This window comes from Cavia porcellus, unplaced genomic scaffold (genome assembly GCF_034190915.1).
Source record: "Cavia porcellus strain 051 isolate PalLab524CR breed Dunkin Hartley unplaced genomic scaffold, mCavPor4.1 scaffold_9, whole genome shotgun sequence".
NCBI classification, from domain to species: Eukaryota; Metazoa; Chordata; class Mammalia; order Rodentia; family Caviidae; genus Cavia; species Cavia porcellus.
This window is the reverse complement of record NW_026947492.1, coordinates 45,704,296-45,728,428: the sequence shown is the minus strand read 5'-3', so window position 1 is coordinate 45,728,428 and position 24,133 is coordinate 45,704,296. Positions and strand designations below refer to the sequence as shown.

Below are 24,133 nucleotides of genomic sequence, written 5' to 3'. Positions count from 1 at the left end.
AATTCATATAAATAAGTTCTAACCTAAAACAAACCTACTAGAAAAAAGAAAAAAAAACAAAACAAAACAAAAAACAAAAACCTTCATACAAGGAAACATTACTACTTAGAAGTCATAAATTTATATCAAGTTTTAGAAACAAAATTTTCCCATGGGAGTATGTGCCATGGACATTTTTAGTTGTTTTGCTACATCACTGTGCCTCATGCTGAAAGTGTAAAACTGTAAAAATGGAAGTGTCAGGGTATAATAATCTCTTGAGACTATTGTGTTAAATATAGATAGATCTTAACAGTTTTTGACAATAACAGAGCTATGATTCTATTGTAGGAGATAAAAGCTTTATAATGAATTTAAAAAAAATAATATTGTTTTCTAAGGTTGCCTGGGTCATTTGTAGGAACAATGTGTGCCTTCCATTTTGTGTATTTCAGAAGTGAGGACAGCTGACCACTGAAAACACATAAAACCCCTAGGTAACTTCAAATGTACTATCTGTGTCAATTACTTAAGTAAGAAATGACAGGCGATTCACTGCTATTGGCGCTCGTTACCCCATCACATCAGCAGTATTGCATTTGCTTACCATGAGTTTCACATGTTCACCTCATCATTTAAATCTCATAAGATACAGCTTCACATGTGGGTTCATATTTCATGGCAATTACCTGAAAAGTTAACCTGTTAATTTAATTCAAATATGTTATATTCTTTTTCCTCTGTAAGTCTTTGTTTTGGCAGACATGAAATATCAGCTGTTTAAATAGCTGAATGATTTAGCTGGGGATTTAGCTTAGCAGCATAAGCGCCTGTCTCGCAAGTGTGCGGTCATGAGTTTGATCCCTGGTACCCATAAAAAAGAAAAAGACCCCCCCAAAAAATAGCTTGAATGAGATGAGGATAATGATGGCAGGGAACTTAGCTCTGGATTCTAAACAGGCAACTAAAAATTCTTATTCAAAATAATAGAGAGTTCTTGATGTATCATTAGAGTCAAGATTCTATTTTAGAGGTAAAATGTTTGCCAGGTTGAGAAAATCTTTTGTAAAAATGATGAATCTACTTTTTTATTAGATAAATTAGGATTAGGCATTTATTTTGTGCCAATAGTTTTTCCACAGACTCAGGATAGAAAAATGCAATTTAAAAAAAATTTCCCTCATACTATGGAGATTATCTTCTAGTACTTACTAGATGATAAGCCAAATTAATAATTTATATATCACAATAAAAAGTAATAAGTGATGTTAAAGTCATTAGATGTAATAGTGTTGCATAAACGCACAGAACCATCTTTACAGCTAAACATCTCTAGATTAAAATCAGGCAGTAAGTATCTTAAATTGTTTGTGTATATGGTCTCTGTTACAACCATTCAACTCTACCAGTGTAGATCCAAACAGCGTCAAGACAGTATATAAATGACCATGACTGTTTGCCAATAAAACTTTATCATGCCTTCTATGAATTCCAGATCATTTTAGTCTTCCAGAGAACAATAGAAAAGACTTTGACTTGACTTCACCAAAGACAAAACGTTGTATTTGCCTTGTTTAACCATCAACATTGCCCACACTTATAAAACAGTTTCACACTGTTCACTGAAACCTGAAGTTTTGTCACAGTACAGATTTCTTGAAGAAAAAATAGCACTGTGGTTCCAATACTCCATCGAGGTAATCTGAATTTTTGTTTATGAAAAGTTGAATTGTCCCATGTTTTATTTGTATTTTAAAAATGAGAAAAGTCTTTTTCTAAAAATCCCTCTAACTAATATTTTCCTTTGTTAAAGATTGCCTACTTTATCAATGGTGAACATATGAATATTTTATACTGTTAGGATCAAATTTATTACTGGCCTTAAATATTATTAAAGATGCAGAGATGGCTTGCTGCATTGGTGAAGGGTCCAGACTGTCTTCCATTGTTCTTTCTCTGACATTTACCATATTTGTGATATTTTCATTTTATCAGAAATCTTTTATTTTTAAAAATTTATTAGTACATGCTCACAGTACACAATGATCACATGTCTCATGGAGAGTCAGTCCATGTATACAATGTATCTTATTTGCATTCCCTGTTCCTCCTCTACTGCACTACTCTAACTTCTGGTCTCCTTCTCTTTGCAATAGCTCTATTTAATCATAAGAAAATTAGTTTTCTGTCAGCGCTTCAGTATCCTTAGTTAAAAAATGAGATTCACAATAATAACCTCCAAAATAAGATAGTCAACAAAAGCTAATAAATGCATGAAAACAACCATTTAGAACAATATTTGATAAAAAATTTATAATTGGCCATTATTATCATCCAATTATTAAAACCATTTTATTTACACATTTTGGGAAGTACAAAAAGTTCCAAAAATACCAAGCAATTTGAGATTAACAAATCCTTAAAGCATGAGGTCTCATATGCTTCAGAATCAAAGACTAGTTTCACCCTAGACACAGAAATACTTTTGAGCATTAACATCATGGCCATTTGTGTCACTTTTGGATGTTTCAGAAGCATAACACCTTACAGGGTGACTAGCATTATTTTAGGGTTAGCTTTTCTTCTGGTAAGGGTGGCGGCCATTGATGAGATAAATAATGCTTCTGAGCTTCAAATTCTGTGTCAGTAATATTCACCCCACAAGGGAATTTTGAAAGATAAAGAACTATCTTGGCCTGGACGTTTGAAGTGGTCTCCACTTTACAAAAGAAAAGAAAAATGGGGAAGGAAAACCTGGATTCTCTCCAACACCTCCACGTCTCTCACCTGGAGATATTTTTACCTATCTAGTAAGACTAGAGAAGGGTTCAGCACTTATGACTTGGTCTCTTTTTACAGAATAATCTGTTCCATGAACCTAAGACTTTTTCCCTTGTGTGTTTTAAAAGTTATCTAACATTGGGAAGTCCAAGATTCTTAAGCTCTCCCTGTGACTGTTACTGGAGCAGAGATAGAATGTCCATTTAATCAGTGAGCAAACTTTTGGTCTCTAATTAGTTAATACGCATTAATTTCCATGACTCATTCCTGTTGATTTTTAACTTCAGAAATAGACTGTTGTTTAATCAACCTTTAAAATTCTAACAGTAAGAATGTTAGAATTTTGTGTGACATTACATATACAAATCTACCGTTATATTAAGGTGTTAGGCAGGGGATTTAGCACAGCAGCTCAAGCACTTGCTTGGTAAGTGCTAGCTCATGAGTTTGATTCCTGGTACAAAAAAAAATTAAGAATGTTTTTATTATAGTGTAGCCAAACCTTTCTCATCTCATTGTATATCAACAGATGAAGTAATATTTTTAAAGAGTAAAATAAGTAACTGTTAGTCATTAGCAGTGTAGTTCTCTGTTTTTATTAACCTCTCCTGTCAATTTCTAATTCAGTGCAACCCACTACACGCGCGCGCACACACACACACACACACACACTCCTCTTCTTCAATTGTCCCTAATTTACAAAGAGATGAGGGGCTATTGGGTGAGACTCCTATTTTCAAATGTTTAGGTATATTAGTTCCTAACATATTTGTTTCTGTCTTAATTCTAGAGCAGCCTTTTTCATTTGGTTTGTTTCCTCTCCCTTGCTTTAAATGACATCTATTCTCACATTTCTATGGATTTTTTGACTATTAATTCTTCCCTTTCATTAATTTCTTTCCATTTTTTCCTGTGATCCAAAATTAAATGATAATGAAATTAAGAAAATTCTCTTTAACTGGTTTTTAAATGCAATATACATATCCTTAGAGTCATTAAAAATAAGATAAATAAATATATAAAGTTTGACAAAGGAAAATACAATTAAATAATAAGGGCAAAATTTTTTCATCATATTTCAATGTATATTTTCTCTAACTATATTATACTTGTATAAGTTAACTGAGAAAAATAACTAGATAAAAGAAATATATAAACAGGAAATATTTCATAACAAAACATAGAAGTGTACTCATATCCCTTATTATACTATGGAAAGTGTACAATAGCACCGTCCTTTACAAAATTATTATGATGATGTCTTCACTTAAAAGCTTAACAAATAGAAAAACTTAATAACATCTTATTAATGAAGATATAGGAATATAAGAGCTTTACACCATGCAGCTTGGTCAATACTTAAATTCTATTTCATGCTCACAACTTACATATTTGGAAAGACATAAAAATGCTGTGCTGAAATGTCTTTCACATAATATCATTTTCCTTCAATAGAATTTGTCCTTCTCTACTCTTCCCCAAACCGTGTAGTCCACAGGTTGCTTTCTCACCTCCTACTCATGTCTTAGCTATTTCATTTTGACTCCATTATGACTCTTCCATTTAGCTGTATTTTGCTAAATCATCAATTATATCCACCTCAATAAATCAAAATCCCTTTCAGTATCATTTTTATTTGATCTAAGAAAATTACCAGAAGTTTCTACTCTGAATCTTCTCTTTCCATGATTTGGTTGATGTAGCAGTCTTGGTCTACGTACATCTCTGGATTTGCCTTTTCTCATCTCCTTTGCACAGTTCAGTATTTTCCCCAATCATTAAAAAGGATGATCAGATCTCTCGTTAAGTCATTAAGCATTCTCTCTTTTGATTCTATACAATCATGTCTTTAGTTACAGGACAGATTGCTGTGACGATACACTTATTTATCTTTTTGGAGTTCTAGACTCACATATTCTCCTTCTTACCTATTTTTATGCTTGAAATGCTGTCTACAACTATTTTGTCTCGTTCTTGATTCTTTTTCCATGATCATTGTCTCAGCAAAGATATTGTCATTCCTATTGTTATATAACATACTAGTGTAGGGGTCATTCTTGACATTCTCCTCACATTCTTGTATTCTGAGCTCCTGTAAGTTTGAGATTAGTAAATAACTCTTAGTCTGCACCATTCCGCCATTCACATACCATAGTCCACAATAGTATCATGTCTGTACAGAGTCCTGGTTCCCTTACATCCACATTATTCCATCTGATCTATATTCTAGAATTATGTTTTAGAAAATAATATTTAATTTTCTCAGTGCCATAAAAACTATTTCATAATATATATTCTGCAATATACAGTAATTAAATTATATTTTATACCATATATACACACAAAGACACAGACACACACAAATGCGTACACACACACACTACACAGTGCATGGCCCAAAGTGATTTTCAAACTTTGAGCTCAAACTATATGTTTCAGAAAAATTTGCATGTGATTCTGAGGTACTTATAGCTAAACACTGACTGGTTATACACTCAACAGGATATGATGATATGATTAGCCTGGGTGGCTCAATTCAAATGTCGATGACCAAATAAACAAAATCCCATAAATGTGGGGCATACTGTGATTTTATTTGCATTAAAGATGTATCAAAACCATCTCAGTAATTTTCAAGAATTTTTTCCTATGTTTCTTTAGTTTTCAAGTTATAGTCAAAAACACAAATAATGAAAAATAAATGTGCTTATCCAAGTGTTAAAGAATATATTAGTTAAAAGCCTTTGCTTTTTGTGTTACTTAGAATGGATAAATTTTTTCTTAAAGGCTTAATCTTTTCCCCTATAAAATAGGGATATTATTACCAAATTTGATTTTCCCCTATAAAATAGGGATATTATTACCAATATTACACAATATTGTGTAGTGTATTAAATGAGACTTTATATGTCTCTTTCTTTTTCCTTCCTTTTTCTCCTCTCTCCATCATCTCTTCACTACTCCTTCTAAAATAAATGAAAGTAATTTTCCTACCCTTCAATATAATGAGACTGAAGAATCCAGAGGAGATAATTATACTTATTTGAAGACAGCTTTAACTTGGAATAAATGCTTTAGTGATATGAAAGAATACTGATTAACTACAATGAGGCAAAAACTGTCATGATTTTACTAGAATAATAGCTTATAATTCAATTAGTAAGATATTTATTAAACTCATTCTTTCCATTTTTGACTGGCCCCTTACTAAGAAGTACTACTTATAAACCCCCAAAACATTTATAATTTAAGTACATTTACTTTTGTGGCCTGATAATAGTCATCCAAATGAAGAACAAAGACCCTTAATTCAAATAAATGTATTGTTATATTTAGTCATAGACAAATAAAACTACCTTTAAACAGTGATAAAATTGCTTTCTTTCTAATTTTATATTCAAATTTCCATTTATAAATAATATATTATATATTCTAAAATACATATCACTGTTCAGATTATTGATCTCAGTCAGCTGTAAGGGACAAAGTGTTTAGCAAGACTAGTTAAGGAATCTGAACAGAACAGTTTTATTGCACTGAAGCAATAGCTTTATCAGAGCTCAATGGAGAGACCCAGTGGCCAGGTCAGTGTCACTAACATTTTATTGATATATAGCACAGGTTATGGGGTACGTTGATAGAGGAGGCTGTCTGATAGCTGTTGTCCTCGTCCTATCAAACACTATTGAATGACCTATTAAACATGGGTGATCCCAGGGAACTGGAGAGGTTTATGTCACTACAGTTGTTAAAAATGGAAACATCTGGCAAATTCAGAAGATAATCACTTTTCTTACAACTTTGACTTTTAGATCCTAAGAGAGATTTATCGAAGTTTGAGTTGGGGAAGTATAGAGGCAAAAAGAGTATGGAAAGATACATACACAAAAAGTAATCTAAAAAATCTTAAAATACTAAAACAAATTGTAAGGTGAACTCATAGGAATTTTATGTGATAAAATTAATATTACATAATAATTTATATTAAAATTATCTAGAATTATTTCTTCTTGACTCATGACCTAGGTAGAACCAGTGATATGCTATTAGATTATCAATTCTCTCCTGTCTGTATCCACAGGACACAGGTTAGTTAAGAATAACACTGGATTATGTCACTGTCAATGGGTTGTTTAGTGACTTTAGACATGCTACTTAATTTGGGAGTGTCAGTTTCCTCATTTGAAAAATGAAAGAGGATTTTTCCTCACTTGTAAAATAAATGAGAGTTTTCATTAAATTTTTGCATACAAAAATAAAAATTTTCCATCCTGTTCTATAGTACTACTATGCAATATTTGCTTTTTTTTGTACCATGAATCAAACTTTCAGTTTCATACTAGTCAGATGAGGACTGTGCTGCCAAGCTACCAATATTTACTTATTTATTAGTGTTTTCCTATAGAATAGAAACTACAACAGTACTCAGAATGCAGATTGTCCTTGGAGGTACTTTTTCATTGCACTTAGTATTATCTATAAATTATATTAAACTAATAATTATTGTCAGCTTCACTCATTGATGTATTCTCTGCCACTTTAACACAATATTTTTCAAATAAATGCTTGAGGTAAAGCACTTAAATAATAACTTCCTTAAAGATTTGAGACAACAGATGATATGCATATGGAAATATTTTTAAAATTCAGAATAGGAAGACATTTCTAACAAATACTCTTAAAGACGAAGTGAGCTAGTGTTCATTAAGTGTGAATTATTATATAACCAATCAATGAAAGAATTTTAAAAATCTAACTGAAGGTTATAAATATATTATTGCATGAATTCAGTGACTTGAAAAAACTTCGTCTTTAGTGTATTCAGAAAAAATATGTTGACTTTTGATTTTTAAAATAGGAGTAATAAAATCATAGATGGCAAAAGCAAATATACATTCCTGTCTTTTACTGAAATGAAACATGTCAGTCTAATTTTGTGCCATCTACTGCTAAGAACAGCAACATAAAATAGGAGGTGCCCAATGATCTTTTTCTATAAGAAAAAGAAAGCAGATTTGTTTAATGCCGGCTTCTTTCTTGCTATTTTTGTCCCAGTAGTAATACTTCTCTGTGGGATATAAGAATATTGAAGTGGGTGTGTTTTTGAGTTGTATGGAACTAATTGCTGCATCGCTTCTACTAAATAGGGATGAATTTAGACAAAATATATAACATCAATGAAAAAGAAATATCACTCAATATAATTTTTTGAAAGATGTATGGCCTCATTCCAAAATAGCTCCCTCAAACCACTGCCACTTGATTAAACAGAGAAGGATTAAGTACATAAAGTGACTTTCAGAAAATGTATCTAAGCATAAACTACATCTGTCCACGAGAGGTCAGTTAAGCATAAAAGAAGTATTTTTAGAAGTCATCAAAGTTAATGACAAGTGAGAAGACTTTCTATTATGGACATAAATACTGGGAGAGGTGGTGGCTTCTGATATTATATAATACATGATAACTTTTTAAAAATGTAGAATGAACCTACTGTTGTCATCAAGAGTAAACTTCATCCACACATTTGAAATCATGGTTGCTGTAATAGTTAATTTAATGTATCTATTACATTGGGACATGGGTTCTCAGATCCTATCCAGATAGTGTGTAGGTGTGTGTGAATGTTATTGAATGACACTTGAATCATAGATTGAATAATGCAGAATGCCCTCTCTACTGTGGATGGACCTCACCTAAACCTTAAGACCTGAATAAACGGAAAAGCTATTGCCTGATGAATAAAATTAGGCACTGGTTTTTCTAGCCTTTAGACCTGGACTGAACCATTGGCTGTTTCTGGACTTCAAATTTGATATTTGACCTTAATAAGCTTAGTTCTCTGGTCCTGTACTCAATATGTAGTAAAAAATCAATGTTCTCAGGTTTCTAACTTTCCAAATGCAGATCCTGTGACTTCAGAATCTCATTTATATGAATTACTTCTTTATAATAAATGCAGTAAACACATATATGCATACACAATTGTTTCATATTACATATGTGTATGCATTAACTTTTTATTGTTTTTCAGATGAACTTGTGAAATACACTGATTCAACAATGTCAAGAGGGATGACATGAGTTGTGCTAATCAGGTGACTTTTCTGGATAACTAGACCCAATCCCTGTAGAAGCTAATGGGTTAGAATTTTGTCTGGTAATAATCTTAGTGATCAGACAAGTTAAGGAGATTTTGAAATATAAAATATTGAGTTAATTTCAAATGCTTTAAACATTAATTCAGACATCAAATCTTCATTTCCAACTGAAAATAGTGTAATTCTATTTTATAAACCAAGCACCCACAGCCATTCTCAAAATCAGTTTTAAAGACAAAAGCAGCAAGGTAGATATGTAAATATTTCTCAGAATAATCACTCAAGCATGTGAGAATTTATCCATTTTCTTATACTGATTTTTTTTTTTTTGAGACTGTAAGGACTCATCAGCTTCACAGACTGATTTCTGTTACCATTAATCAGCACACAGCATATCTATTTATTTTCTATGACTTTTTCCAGCACTGGTATTTTATGATATTTAAACTCTTCTGGAATAAACGTTAAAAGTTTAAAACATCTGTCCCTATGGAACAAAAGATATATTGGAATACCATGAAATGTTTGGCATTAATTATGTATAAATTTTCTCATTGTCACTCACCTGCCCAGAAGCAGAAATTCTCCTGCGAGACCCAGGCGTCTCATAGCCATCAGCAGACCTCTCACTGTCATGCCCTCGCAGAAGCAGGCCACCACTCGAGCCTTGGGCAAGTGACTTGTAAGCTTTTTCAGGAGCTTGTCAAAGCTCTGCTCCCCTGCATTGCTGTAGATTTTGTAAGAGTGGGCGATGCAGATTCCTTCCTTGGCAGACATATCTTTGAAAGCTTCCATCCCACTTTCCCCGTAGTTGCCTGCGAGAAAACACAGATATGTAAAGGCATAGTTGCATTATTTAGATACAATCAGAATGCAAAAGCATTAGAACCATGAAGATCATTTGATGATGTTGGATTTAAACTCAAAAGTTAAATGTGAATTTTCACTCTTGTTACACTTTGTCTCTAAATGCCCCTTTTTAAAGCCACATGTGCTCTTGGGGAAGCTTTTGGGAGGTTAAGTGGATCATGCAGGGGCTTGACACTTATCAGTGGATAAGTTCTCTGATGAGTTTGTAGCTAAATATGAAGCCTGGTGAGAGGAGGTGGGTTGCTTGGATGTGGCCTGGCAAAGTGTATTTTCCTCCCTTTTCACTTTATCATACTCTCTCCTTGCCACCACCATCTCTTGCGCTGTTTCTCCTCTGCCGTGCTCCTGTGCTATACTCTCCTGCCTAGGTTCCAGTCATCTGACTGTGTCTGAAACCTCTACAAACTGTGAGATAAAATAAACCTTTCTTCTTCTCAAATTGCGGATGATGGGTTTTACTTCTTAGCAGTGACAGAAGTAACTAAGACAACTCTTTCTCTGACTTGTTCATTTGAGGTAAATTACAGTTGAACTGCATTCTACATTGTTGCATAGATCTTTTATATTTTTATGTAAAAATATAGATGCTCAAATTTTGCATATAGTACTTTTCTTTCTGTTCCTAGCTTCTTTGCCTTAATATGAAGTTCTTCAATTTTATCCATGTTTTCAGCAGTGATAGGATTACATTACTTTTTATGGTCAAGTAGCATTACACTAGAATTTATATATATTATATTACTTTTTATGGTCAAGTGGCATTACACTAGAATATATATATATATATATCACAGATTTGATGCTGTAGGTTCTGCTTCTTCAACTTTGCCGTGACTGATTCTCATAAATCTCAGAAGTTCAGCTATATTTTGCATCTTTTCCCATTTAAAGGTCATGATATTTCAATTTCAGATATTTTTGAGCAATTTAAGGCTCTATAAATAAAACTAGTCTCATTTTCTGAACTTTCAAAGGACAAGATGGACAAAGAAGATTACCTTGAAGAATTCAGGAATCTATTTACAAATACATACATATTTGTAACTGTATACATACATATATATATATATATATATACAGCTGGCCTAAAAGTCATATAGACATAGAACATGAAATTTTTCAAGTAGGGCTAGTAAGCTTCAAATGAATGGACATTTGATTGAAGAGAGTTTAAATCACTAAAGATAATTTAGAATGCAGATTTTCAAGATAGATCCTAACAATCCTGTGGGTTTCAGAGATGTCTATTGCAACATCCTCCTTATTTTGAATTTTTCTGTATTCTAGTTTATTTTAAAAAGAGTTTATCAATCATTTATCTTTTCAGGTAATCAACACTTACGTATTATTCTTTTCATCTTATCTCATTAACTTCAGCTCTAACCTTCATTATTTTTTCCTCTGTTAAGTTTGCACTCATATTGCTGTTGCTTTTCTAAAATTTTGAGATGCATCATTATTTATTTGAGATATGTCTGAAATTTTAATTTAGGCACTCATAGCTATACATTTCTTAAAACTGCTCTGTCATAGCCCAGAAATTCTGGTATTTTGTATTTCCATTTTTATTTGATTCTAGGAATTTTAAAATTTCTTCGTTGGTCTTTTCAATGAGTTGATGCTTGTTTCAAAGTGAACTGTCCAAAGTGCCGTGTGCTTGGATAGTTGTGGTTTCTCTTGCTGTTGATTTTTAATTGTGCATTAGCAGTTTGATTTTGGGAAAGCTGACAAATATATAAGCAGGCTCCTCCTTATAACAACTCTATGATAAAATCAGTACTATCATCTCTTGATCAGTGATGAAATGGAAGTTCATATACAGAAGGACGTGGCTGAGTGTTGATCTGAACGTATATCCTCTGATTTCTAGCTATTGTATGTGCCACTGTAATATACATGCCTTGCTGGAATGAGGTCATCGAACTTCGAAGGTGTATTTCTTGTATAGCACTGTTTTTCATGGAAATGTGTGATGAGAAAAGCAAGGCAGGATAGCTCCAGTCCCAGCCAAAACCACCTGAAGTCAAGTTGCAAAATTTTTTTTTCTCCAAACTTGAAAGTTTGGAGTCTTTATGATGTTGGCAGGTGAGCAATCTAGTTTTTATGCAATTAAAATGTATAAAGGATGCTTCCTGAAAAATATGCCAAGGGCCCTAAATTAATAATTTTATACCAGTTGGAGTCATATCAAGTTTTCTTTATATCATTTTTAAAAACATTTTCTTTTGTTTCACATCATGATTATACAGTTAACAGGCTTGACTATGGGATATAAATGCACATAATTTCCTATGATAAACATCGCTCTCTACAATCCCCTTTTTGACCCCTTCAGTCTGACATTTCACAGGTTTTCAATGTGTACAATATATCTTGAGCATATCATCCTGCTATTATTCTTTGATTCATTCTCATCTGTATTTTTCAACTGACTATCTTGCACTTAGTGGTCCTTTATTTGTGGTATCAGGGATTAAAACCACTTCCTTTATACTGAACTACATCCCAGCTTTTTTGTTAATTTTTAATTTTGAGCAGGGTCTTGTTTTGTTGCTAAGTGCTCAAAAATGCAATTCTCCTGCTTCAGTATTGCAAGCCTGCCTAATGTTTTGAAATAATACAGATAAATTTGCATAAATAATTTGAAATTAGTATGATTATGGTGGCAATAATGACAATTTAAAATTTATAGTCACAATTTGGTGAGAAAAATAATTGAAAAATCGTAATATTTAGCATCTCTTCTAACACCTTCGTCTTATTTTTATTTATATAGCAAGTTATATGAAATTTGTTTGGATTAGAGAACTGTGTTATTAGATAAAAAGTAACTGTGAATTTAGTTTGGGAAGTACTTAATTTTAACTTTCTTCTCCTTCTCCTTCCCCTTCCCCTTCCCCTTCTTCTTCTTTTTGTCTTTTTGATACAGAGTCTTGCTATGCAATTCAGGCTGGCCTTGAGCTCACTTTGTAGCCCAGGCTGGTATCATACAACAATCCTCCTGCTTCAGCCTCCCAAGTGCTGGGATTACAGGAGTGCATCACCACACCTGCTCAATTTTAATTTTTGGAAAGAAAAAAGTTACATCCTTTTATACTGAAATATATATATCATGTGGCCTGGATCCCAAAAATTGCACCTATCAGTTTTATATAGAATATTCTAGACAGAGTTCTGCTGTTCTCTCCTGAGGTTCCTAAAATATGAGAAACAAATGAAATTACTACTGAAAACTACATTCAACAATGAGCTTAAATTAGCAGAATGAAATAAGATTTTCCCAAACTGTACTCTTCAAAATTAAGATAACATGTGGGAAATCCCTCTCACTTCTGCTTAATATTGCAGTGAAACTACAACTACTGTAAAACATTTCTAATACATATGTGACATGAACTTTGCAAAAATCATAATTTCAACTTAATTAAAAACGAAAGTCATTGCAGGCTGAGAATTAAAAGTGAGAATAAGTAAGATGAAAATATTCAAAGTATAGATATAATTTAGTAGTTGATAAAAAACTTTATTGTGGAATTACACTTTTAAAATAATGGTTTTATAAAAATATCTATAGGTTTCTTGAAGATTAATGAAATAGATTTCACATAATGTATATGAAAGAAAATAATAAAATAAATGTTTTTATTTCCCCACAGAGTGTCAAGTCAATGGGAAAGGGAGTCATGCTATGGTGTAAAACATGTAAGTAACATACAGCATCATTTTAAATCCATAGATTATTCTTTAAGAAGCTAATGATATATAACCTACCTCTGATTTTTTGAACAAACATTCATTTTGAAATCTCACTTTTTACTATGGTATTTCACATATATCTTAGCCGTATGTTTATCCATGCTCTTCCTCCCACCTGGTACTTTTTTTCTCCATTATTCTTTGTTGCTGTGTTACCCATTCTTCCTGGTTACATGCAATTCCCCACACTGTAAACTCCATTAGGGTGAAAACAGCATCTCCTCAATAGTGCCATCAAGCAAGTGCTTGAGGAAGTAAACAATCTATTCCAGCGCTCTTTAAAATTTCACGTTCATAATATATTTAATAATGAGGACTTGGCTAAAAATACAACCTACGGTTTTTTTTTTTTTTTCCCCTAGGAACCATAAATCACATCAAATAATATGATTTATCATGAGATTTCTAAAGCTTTGCAGAATTAGGCTATATTATAATGCTACTACTCAATTTAATTTAGTTTAGTATATAACCTATAGAAAAATATGTAATAAAATTGCGTGTCTCTTGAAAGTACCAATGTACTTACATATCACTGTATACTGAGTTAAATATCATTATATATTGAATTACATTAAATCATATAATGAATTACATTTCATTACATACTGAATTATATTATATTACATGCCGAATTACATTATGTACTAAAAGTGTGTACATATCACTACATAATATGAACTCAGGGCTATTCTGAACAGAAATATGGCACCAGAATGATTGTTAAAAAGAAAAAGTTTGGAAGATTCAATTTGTCCAAATAAGATAATCAATTAGATGCTGAAAGAATATCCCAGATATTTCTTCAGAAAGCATTCATTTTAGGAAATACTAATGTACTTTAAGAAAATTATTGGGCTTGGTATTTCACCTCAGAATTCTTTTTAGACTTGGTTGGCACAAATTATCATTTGCCAAGGATATTAAAAATCCTACTATAAATGGTTATAAGAGTACATTCTAAAAGGCTTTTATGACTAGTATCTCACTACTACTATGAATATGATGCATTTTACTGACAACTATTAGTGAAGGAAAGCACTGCTATTTCTCACAGAGGTTTCTGGCATTAGCCTGGCAAAATACCCTCCCCTAAGTATGTACATGAGCAGGATCAGTCTATCTGCACTGGATTATTACTCCTTGCCCTTGGATAGGACCTAGAACTGTTCAATAAGTGGTACGAATTCAACATATCCTATAAGTGTGATCTGTAGCTTAAACTTGGTTGGCTAAATAGTCAGGAGTGCAAGAAGACTGAGAATAATGTCTTTGCTTATTTTACTGGTATCTTTTACAAAGATGATGTACTTTTCATTTTGAACAGATATCTTTTCACCCATTACAGCTATATATACAGTAAGTATAACATCTTGAACTCTATAGTGCACTCATTTGCTTATGTTTTTCTTCTGTGACCAGACATTTAAAATGGTCTATTTTCACACACAAAATGAAAACAGACAGATAGATATAGAAAACAGACAGACAGACAGATAGATGATAGAGAAAATTTAAATGGTACAGGTAACTTTCTTAAAAGAATTTCAATTAGCTGAGGCATAGGTATTTTTAATGTTGGTGATGTAATTAATGGAAACATTTTAAAGGTAAAAGACTAGAGTGAAAAGTGAATATCAGCTAGTGGATATTTTCAGAAGATTTCCATGAATTGTTACAAACATTATGATAGGGATGTGAAAACCTTTGCAACAGATTTTCATTCCCCCCCTCCAGTGGTCCAATAATTTCAAATATTCCCCTAGAGCTTTTCCATAGCATGAACCAGAGCATTTTAAGATCTTATCCAGGATGTTTTATTTTAGAAAGTACTAGAATAACTTTTTGAAGATTCTCTGTAAGTGTCTGGCCTGGTTGCGCATGCCTGTAATCTCAGCACTTGGGAGGCTGAAGCAGGAGGATCATTGCAAATTCAAGACCTGCCTAGGCTACAAAGCGAGCTCAAGGCCAGCCTAACATGCATGGTGAGATACTGTCTCAAAAAGCCAAAAACAATTCTCTTTAACTATTACTCTAAGAATGTATTATGTTGGCAAAATTTCAGCAATGCCTCTATAGTAAATTCAGCAGAAAAACATGCTAGGTTAACCTCTTTATTGGTGCAGTATTATCCTATAAGAATGCAAATATTATTCTTATGGTTTCAGAAGTTCATGCATTAAATATTGTTTATGAGAGTGCAAACAAAACCTTCTGAATGTTGTTTTAAAGTATATCCCAAGTTATTTGCTGGGTGATAAGAATATGAGGCATCGGGCTAGAGAAAAACATTTGGTTATAAGAATAAGTGTGCAAGTTGACTATACAAAATCACACATGCCAAATAACAGGAAATGAAACCACTGAAAGAATGGGGACCAGTATAACTGTAACACATATCAAGGAAAATAAACTTTTGTATCATTCTAAATCTTTCTTCTATGTTCTGGAATTAAAAGCTGTGTATCTACTCCCCTGCAATAATACTAGATCATATAATTGTTGAATCAAGTGATGCACACAAGTTGAAAAGAACTAAATTTATCAAAAGTCAAATTTTAGACAATTATTTTTAATTTCTGTGAAATAAACATACAGAAATACCAGGTAGGAGACTAAGGATGTTCTGGCCCAGAGAATAGAAATCTGAAACAGTTTTGGATTTCTCCAAATGTGGAGAATCAACATAATAGATGAATGAATGTGAAGTAAGGAAAACTCTTGCTCTTGGATGTACCCCAAAGAATTTAAATATTCCTATACATATTAATTGGGAATAAAAGGCTGACAAGGACGATGGAGAAAAATACCAAGAGAATCTATTTTTATGGAAGTCAAGAGAATAAGATTTTACTTTCTGTTTCATGTTAACTTTGCTGACTACAAAATGTGCAGCAAAAGTACCCACTGATTTTGGCAACAGTGAAAGTCCTATGGGAATAGGCTTACGTACATAGAAGTAAAATTGTGAAAAAAGCATATTTATACAGATTTTTTGAGACACTGCAGGTTAATGAGGAGCGAGTGAGTATGGCAGTAACTAGATTAGAATATGGAATTCAAGAGATTTGTTTCTTTTTAAAAGGGGAAACTAAAGAGTGTAATTCAAGGAATGGCTTAGAATAATAGTACTCAAGTCACCATCACTTTCATCAGCATATTCATGTCTTTACCATCATAAACAGTCAGCCTAATTACCTGAAAAATGTTACTATCAAAATCAACTAACTTCATGCAGTAGCCATTACTCTTTACACTTATAAATAACCTGTTGATACTGGGAGAATTTGCCAAGCAATTTATAGCCAGTGAGTAAAGAAGCGGGAATTTCAACCACTATCTGTCAAATTTTAAACTTCATGTTCTTTTCCTACAGGGTATTGTTAGTCTTTAGCTGCTGGGGAAAGAATTGCTCAGTTTACGTCAATTGTTCTTCCAAGTCCTGCCCACTAATCCATGGGGTTCCTCTGCCCACTAGTGCATGGGTTTTTTTTTTTTTTAAAACAAATAACATATTATTGCATCAAATTTCTCATTACATATATTACTTAGCAAATTAGCACTTTTTCCTAGCTTCATATTTTCACATATAATTTAACAATAAATGATCCAGTCCACATCATTGTTGAGAACTGGTGCTTAAAACTTAAGGCTGCTTTCAAACTATGCAGTGCTTAATGCAATTTTACTCTTTAGGCAAAGCCCTGTAAAATCAGAGGAGGCTCTTGACAGTAGATTGGCCAGATTATCTAGATATATATATCTAGATAATACTAGATATTATATATTTGACATCACTGTTGTGGATGGAAGAATATCAGAAAGATAAAGCAAAGAGATAAATTGATTTCGATATTTGAAACTCAAATATTTTGTTTTTATTACTTTGTTAATATTCATCATATGATATTTGAAAAATGAATAAGAAGATATCATCCTCTTAAAGATATTGAAGTCTTTGGCTCATTTATTGTTCTGGTTATTCTTCTCAAAGACAAATAAAAAGTTAAGACTGAAGCTGTGACCCAGATTCCTGCTCTAACCCTCCAGAATCCAACTTCTTTTTGCTTTGTTTGTAAGCTGTCAGTTTCACGGCTGAAGACTGTAGGTCCTGTCTCATTAAGAGTGACTCCATTTGCACAGAAAGGACAAAACTCTATATGGAACTGTGTGTCATGGGTTGAGAAGGCTGGTGAGCTATTCATCTTGCCTCTGTGTTAGCTCACCAGTCACTTCTGATCCTTGATTCCAACTGCATCGAATGACAATACAAAAATTCTCCCACACAGGCTGAAAGCCAAAAACACTGCAACACATTCAAACTGTTCAAGCTTGGCAGCATTTGCTGAAAAGAAGTAGCTCCTTTGACAGCAGCTCCCTGCCCTGCCACCACCTTCTCCAGTTTGGATTTGCACTCTCTGAGTCCGGTGGTTTCCAGGTTCCCTCTGAAAGAACTCAAATTTTCCTGACAGTACTGAGAGGAGAGAATCAATTTGGAGTCAGATATGAGTAAAAGTAGTTGAAATATAGTGCCGTGGCTGTGTTCCTGTTGTTGCCAAATCCTGAACTTCCTAAAGGAATGATTATCCATGCTATATTCTAGCACAGGAACTTTGGCAGTTTCTCACCCATAGTTTACACCTGTCCTGTCCAGCACAGTAACCACTGGCCTTATGTGGCTCTTAAGCATTTGACAATTGAGCAGTCCACTTTGAAATATTTTGTTAGTATAAGCACAAAATAGATTTCAAAGACTTATCCTTAAAAGAAAAAAATAAAATATTCTGTTAATATATTAAACAAGTATATATTGAAATGATAAAATTTAGATACACTGGGCTAATTAACATATAGTCATAAAATTAACTTCAATAGCTTATTTTTATGTTTCTTAAATCGAACATATGGCTGGCAATTCATTTCTATTAGTAATGTTTTATTCATACAAATATTTACATCTTGTCCTTTCATGATGGAGTGCAAAGTTCTTAGGACAGATTATGACACCCTGGAATTCTCAGGATCCAATCTCCAATAATTTTCTCCAGTGAGTCACCTGGAGTGTGGACCAGGGAGAACAAGGAAGGAGGTTAAGCCTCCACTTGTGGCCATCTGGAGTGCAGACCAGGGAGAACCAGAGAGAAAAACACAGACCCTCCCAAACTCCAGGAGCAACCAGCTGATTCAGAGGAGCTGTATTGTTTGATTGATTTTGCAAGCCTAAAGCTGATGGTCTGAGCAACTATTTAGAGGACAACAATATGCAATATAATAACTATTGTAGATTTCCTATTTTCTTATCACTATTTCAGTTTGTTTTGTTGTTCTGTTTTATGCTCTTTAAAATTAAATTTAAAAATTTTTAAATTTTATACAATTTCCTATTTGGTGAGAAACTCTTTTATTTAGTGAATTCCTATGCATTCTGAGACACTTAGCAGAAAGAAATGAAATTCTCTAGTTGTAAGTAGATATTTTCATGCAGTCTAAGCATTTGTTGAGTAAATGTTTTATCAAATTTCTTATTAAATTACTTTTGATTATCTGCTATAGATAGTTGTATATAACAGCTCTGATATTGAAGCTGCTCTGCATTCATTGTGATTTAAAAGGCCTGAGCTAATCTAACATCAGATATATTCTAAAAGATAGTACAAGTCACTCACAAGTACCTTGGAAAGAATTAGAGGGAAATGATCTGAATCTAACCCTTTCATTTTTATCTTTTGCCTGTGATGGTCTTAGGGAAACCAGTTAGTTTTTCCTGGATTTGTGCCATCAAATACAAAATAGTATGTCTTCTAAAATCCTCAAAGACTGAGATTTTTAGATCTGTATCTCTTACAACATTTTGCAGTATTACAATAATTACAAAAGACACTTTAGCCAATTTGAATAATTATGTTACACATTCCTTATCCAAATTCTACTATCCATTTCTCAGCACATATTTTGAAAGTTGTGAATAATTTCTAAGGTAAGTTTGCTTGGAAAAAAATTTAAGTTTATTCCAAGAATTAGAAATTCTATTCTATAGAGATTTTATTGGAAAGATATTGAGTTAAAAAGCCTAAAAAATAGTTTCACTGAAGTGGCAAAATTCTACAAAATATGTAAGTACAGTTTATTCATTCATCTGTTCAGACAATATTTTTCAGTCTTTATTTTATAAATATTCTTTTGGGACATATCATTCATAATAAATTTTAATAAAATTTTTAATGGGCATATGACTATTTATGCAAAGATCTCAATAACTGTAGGAACTTTCCACCAGATATAAGATATGCGTGTTTTCCAAGGGAGAGCAAAGCTCACTAACATATTTTTATGGTAAGTAAAGTCCTTTTTCAGATAATCAGTAGAAACTACTGAGTGTAGAGAAATGTCTATGTCCTTGTAAACCAGATTCATCAGTATTTATATTTTTATTAAAAATTATCCAGGGGCATCTGTTTTAAGGTGATTTCAAAGCCCCTGTCTTGGACAAGAAATCTGTGATTTCTAACTCCCCTTTGGAAAGGGGTCCAAATTCAAATATCAGAATCTTGTAGGTGAGTTTTATTTACTTGTCAATAACACTGAAATTCTTTGTTGGTGTGAGAATAAGAAGTGGCTGGAGAAAAGTTAACAAAGATGGTTTGTTTCTTAAACATGGTCGATGCTGTAGTGCCCAGATTCAGTACTTTTAGAGGAATAGGTTCAATTCCACACAAAACCTAGACATTAAATTTAATTTTAAGAAATCTAACAATGTGACAACATAAGAGAAAATAACCATGTAGAACACATGGATAGAAACCTTTTGAAGGAAAAAAAAAAAAAACACTATTGACTTCCTGACCTTAAATTTATTGCTCCCAGAACAATGAGGAAATAAATTTTCATTGTTTAAAGCATACAGACTATGGCTTCTGTTATGGTAGCTTATACCATTAGTATAACCCTCTGTGACTGATCAAAATGTCCAGTCATAAAAGGTACTGACATTTTTACAAGATTAAATTAATATAAATTTATCATTATAAGAATTATGGCATTTTAAAAACACATTGTATTTTGTGATATTTAAATAGAATTTCACTCTTATGTGGGACATTTCTTAAATACATGACTATAGAAAAAAATTTTAAATGTATTTGAGCTTCAGTTTCTTTTCTAAATTTAGCAATTTTTTGTTTTTCTTTTTTATGAATATGTATTTGTAGTACATAATTATTACATTCCTCTAGGGGAGTTGGTACAGGTATATGCCACATATTAATTCTTTTTCATCTCCTCACCCTCTTTAAACAGGAGAGGTTGTAAATTCTTTTAGAAGACCTCATCTTGCAAATTCTAACATCATATGGTTTGTTGTTAGAGAAGTGCTGAAAATTACAAAAGCTTCAAATCATTTCCGTGAAATTTGTTACATGTGTTGACATTAGGCAGGAATTCATAGGCATGTAAGTGATACTCTACCATTGAAACTAATTTTTGCTACTTATGAAGAATAGAATTTCTGTATATTTTCAAATGGAAAATGTTTAGCAAGAGATTGATACATTAAAAAAAGAAAACTTCAGGAAGCGTTTCTGTCATTAGTCATATCATTTGGCAATGTTTTTCTATCAGCATCAGGATGCTAGTGTTTACAACACTCTGACCTTTCTGTTTTATAGAACTCGCTACATTTGTTTCCTATATACTTAAAGTTTCAGTTAATACTCCTGGGCCCCGATTCACTAAGATACTTTCACTAAGATACTTGGCGAATGTTAATTCCACTATTGCCAAGGATTCTTCCTAGAATTTTATTAACACACATTTGCAGTCTTTGTGGGAGCTGGTGCATATACATGACACATTTTAATTCCCTTTTTAATCTTCTTTCTCTTCCCTCCCTTGTCTCCCTCCCTCCATCTCCTGATCACCTTCCCGCTTTGGCAAGATCTATCTCCCTACTTTCCATTATCTTTTATTTTGGTCTTTATTTGTGATTTGCGTTTCTCATAAAAGAGAAACTATATGATATTTAAATTTTGCACATTAATAGCCATGCAATTCATAATAGCTATATCTTCCCAGAATTTTACAGCTGCAAATTCTCATTAGACATGCTATGCACTGAGTATTTGGATGTGTTAGTACTAAGTAACAGGATTTTAGCATTTCTTAAAAACATGATCCCTATCCGTGCTGCCTGTGTAGGCATTTCACAAAGCAAATTAGAACAGACATAACCTCTGTCGTCAGGGAACTTAATAGCTAAAGCTTCTTGATTGGATTCACCCAGTGTTTTAATAAAATCACTCATGGTCCAATTCTCCTGTCCTCATTTTGCTGCTGATGAACTCCCAGGATAGTACCAAAGTGTTAGCTTTTCTCACTCAGCTGCACTAATGCCTGCTGTTTCCCCACTCTCTAAGCCTTTAATCTTACCTTTGGGATAGTACAATGTAGTAGACTGTTTACGATTACCTAGCACGCAGGAATAGCAGGTTATTCTCTGAAGCATATGGAGGCCGCCCATGTGCTTTATTTTCTCCTTTTCATTTAATAAATCTTTGCTTCTGCCTAAAACTCTAGAGAGTACTTCTGGCTGATAGTAATCCATAAAACTGGAGTCCTAAGCTCTTCGTATCTTTGCACGGTGAAAAGTGAGGTAGTTTTAGGAAGATTCCAAGGATTTGAAAGTATACTGACTCATAAACACATAGAATCTTAGGTCAGCTATTTGAAATAGGAAGTGATTACAGTTATGTATTAAATGTAATAAGAGTTCTTTCCTCCTGACAAACAGGGAACTTGTTCAGTTTCTAAGTGTTTCCACAACCTCAGTAGTAAGATGTTACTTAAACATTTCATCATAAGATGAAATGAAAAGAAAAGTTTCCATTAAAAAGGGAGGAAATTTTCATTATTGGGCCTTTGGTTGTATGCATAGAGTATACGGATGTGTGCATAACACATGGTACATGTACATAACATCTAAAATTTTTTTTATCCGTGGTTTTGAAATAATTACATAGCAATGTTACAGTTTAGTTAAACTACCAAAAGGAGAACAAAACAAATACTTCTGTAGATGAGAAGGAAAGACAGACATTGAATAGAAATTTATATGGGTTGAAAGAAAAGGATAATGGATAGAGACTATTTTGCTTATCACCAGTTTTTCTTAATTTTAAATAAGGCTATGTGTAGGTAAGTGGTAGAACTCATGTAATGGACACTATTAAAATTAAGTGAATAAAAAAGCAAAACATGAACCTTTTTTCTGGCAGTTACTTACAGCTAAAAGGCAGTAGTGGAGTGAGAGTTACCCTATGAAAAGCCACAGAAGGGATCCCATTGTGAGATGACAAGACTCTTTTCCTTTTCTCATGCTCGTTTTACTTGGGGATGGAGTGTCTTATTGTTAGACAAGCACCCTAGCACTGAGCTTCAAGCTCAGTTAAGGTCTTTCAGTAGCAGAAACACCGAAGAAATTGTTATTGATAAACACATATCTAAGAAGAAAGCATGGTATTTGGCATCATGTTTCACCTAGTGCTGGATTAAACACAGAAAATAGGAGACAAAGGTGTTCCTACAGTTTCTAATTTCACAGAGCCACTAACACACAGTGTGACTTGTTGGTGATCTGGTGTTTGACAGAGAGAATGACGTGTTTCTCTTTGGGTGCATGGTTCAGTACAAGGAATCCAAAGATGGTTCTGACTCTCAGGTGAATCTAATACTGGAGACTTCACGAAAAGTCTGGACAAGGGAGAATGATAGCATGGTCACAACAGAGATGAGAGATAAATTAAAAAACACTGAGTGAGTATCAAGAGCAGAGAGCCTGTATCACAGTTTTGCCAGAGAGAAATGAATGATTAAAGAGCAGAGAAATTATTTGCAAATAAAAATAATGTAAAACAATAATTGAATAGATACATTATTAATGTTTAACATTATTGAAAGTTGCATGGAGAAATTTTTTCCAGATGAAAAAAATGATGCAAAGAGATTAAACAATTTATCTATTTCTAATGTCAGAGGTTAGGCATCTACATACAAACCTGTGCTGCCCAATTAGAGAAGGCAAAATGGTTGCTAGAATGGTGGCCAGAAATGATCTTTGACAGAATCTGTGAAGGGAAAATAATTTTTCAGATTGAAACATGCTTTTGATCATTAAATGCCTCAGTCAAAGAAATACGACCAGGACTGGAAGAAGGGCGCCAGATGTGATAGTTGGTGACCTGCAGCGGAGTTGTCTCAGTGGAGCAAGGATCTAGGTCAGACTTCAGAGCACCGTTAGGATGAAGGGAAAGTGGTCAAAAGAGCACCAACAGTGCTAATATATGAAAGAGGAAAGGGAGAGCCAAGCCAAATCATCTTAGATTTAAAGCTATCTTAGAAAGGATATTGCTAGCTTATTAGGGCAATTTTCATCCATGTGAGATACACTCTTCAGAGATGTACAAAATTCCATTTACTTAGAACAATTCCATTTACTTACAGATGTTAAACTAGTATTAAACTAGATGTTAAACTAGTGATTCCAATTTTAAAATAATGGCTCCAACTGCATTTTGTTTGACTGTTAAAAACATTGTATTTTTCATAGCGACTGCATAACAACCATTAGAAAATATGTTCAACACAAAGCTCTG

The 24,133-nt window shown here is 33.0% G+C and overlaps 1 protein-coding gene across 3 annotated transcripts in view; it reads right to left on the bottom strand.

Annotated features, from left to right (window-relative positions):
* The window catches only part of Grm5 (glutamate metabotropic receptor 5), a 478,225-nt gene that overhangs the window by 277,334 nt on the left and 176,758 nt on the right, over positions 1-24,133 (bottom strand). For all 3 annotated transcript variants that reach the window (XM_063256291.1, XM_063256289.1, XM_063256290.1), the window contains exon 3: positions 9,427-9,676. In XM_063256291.1, the coding sequence (XP_063112361.1) occupies positions 9,427-9,676 (250 nt within the window). The remainder of the gene's footprint in view (positions 1-9,426; positions 9,677-24,133) is intronic.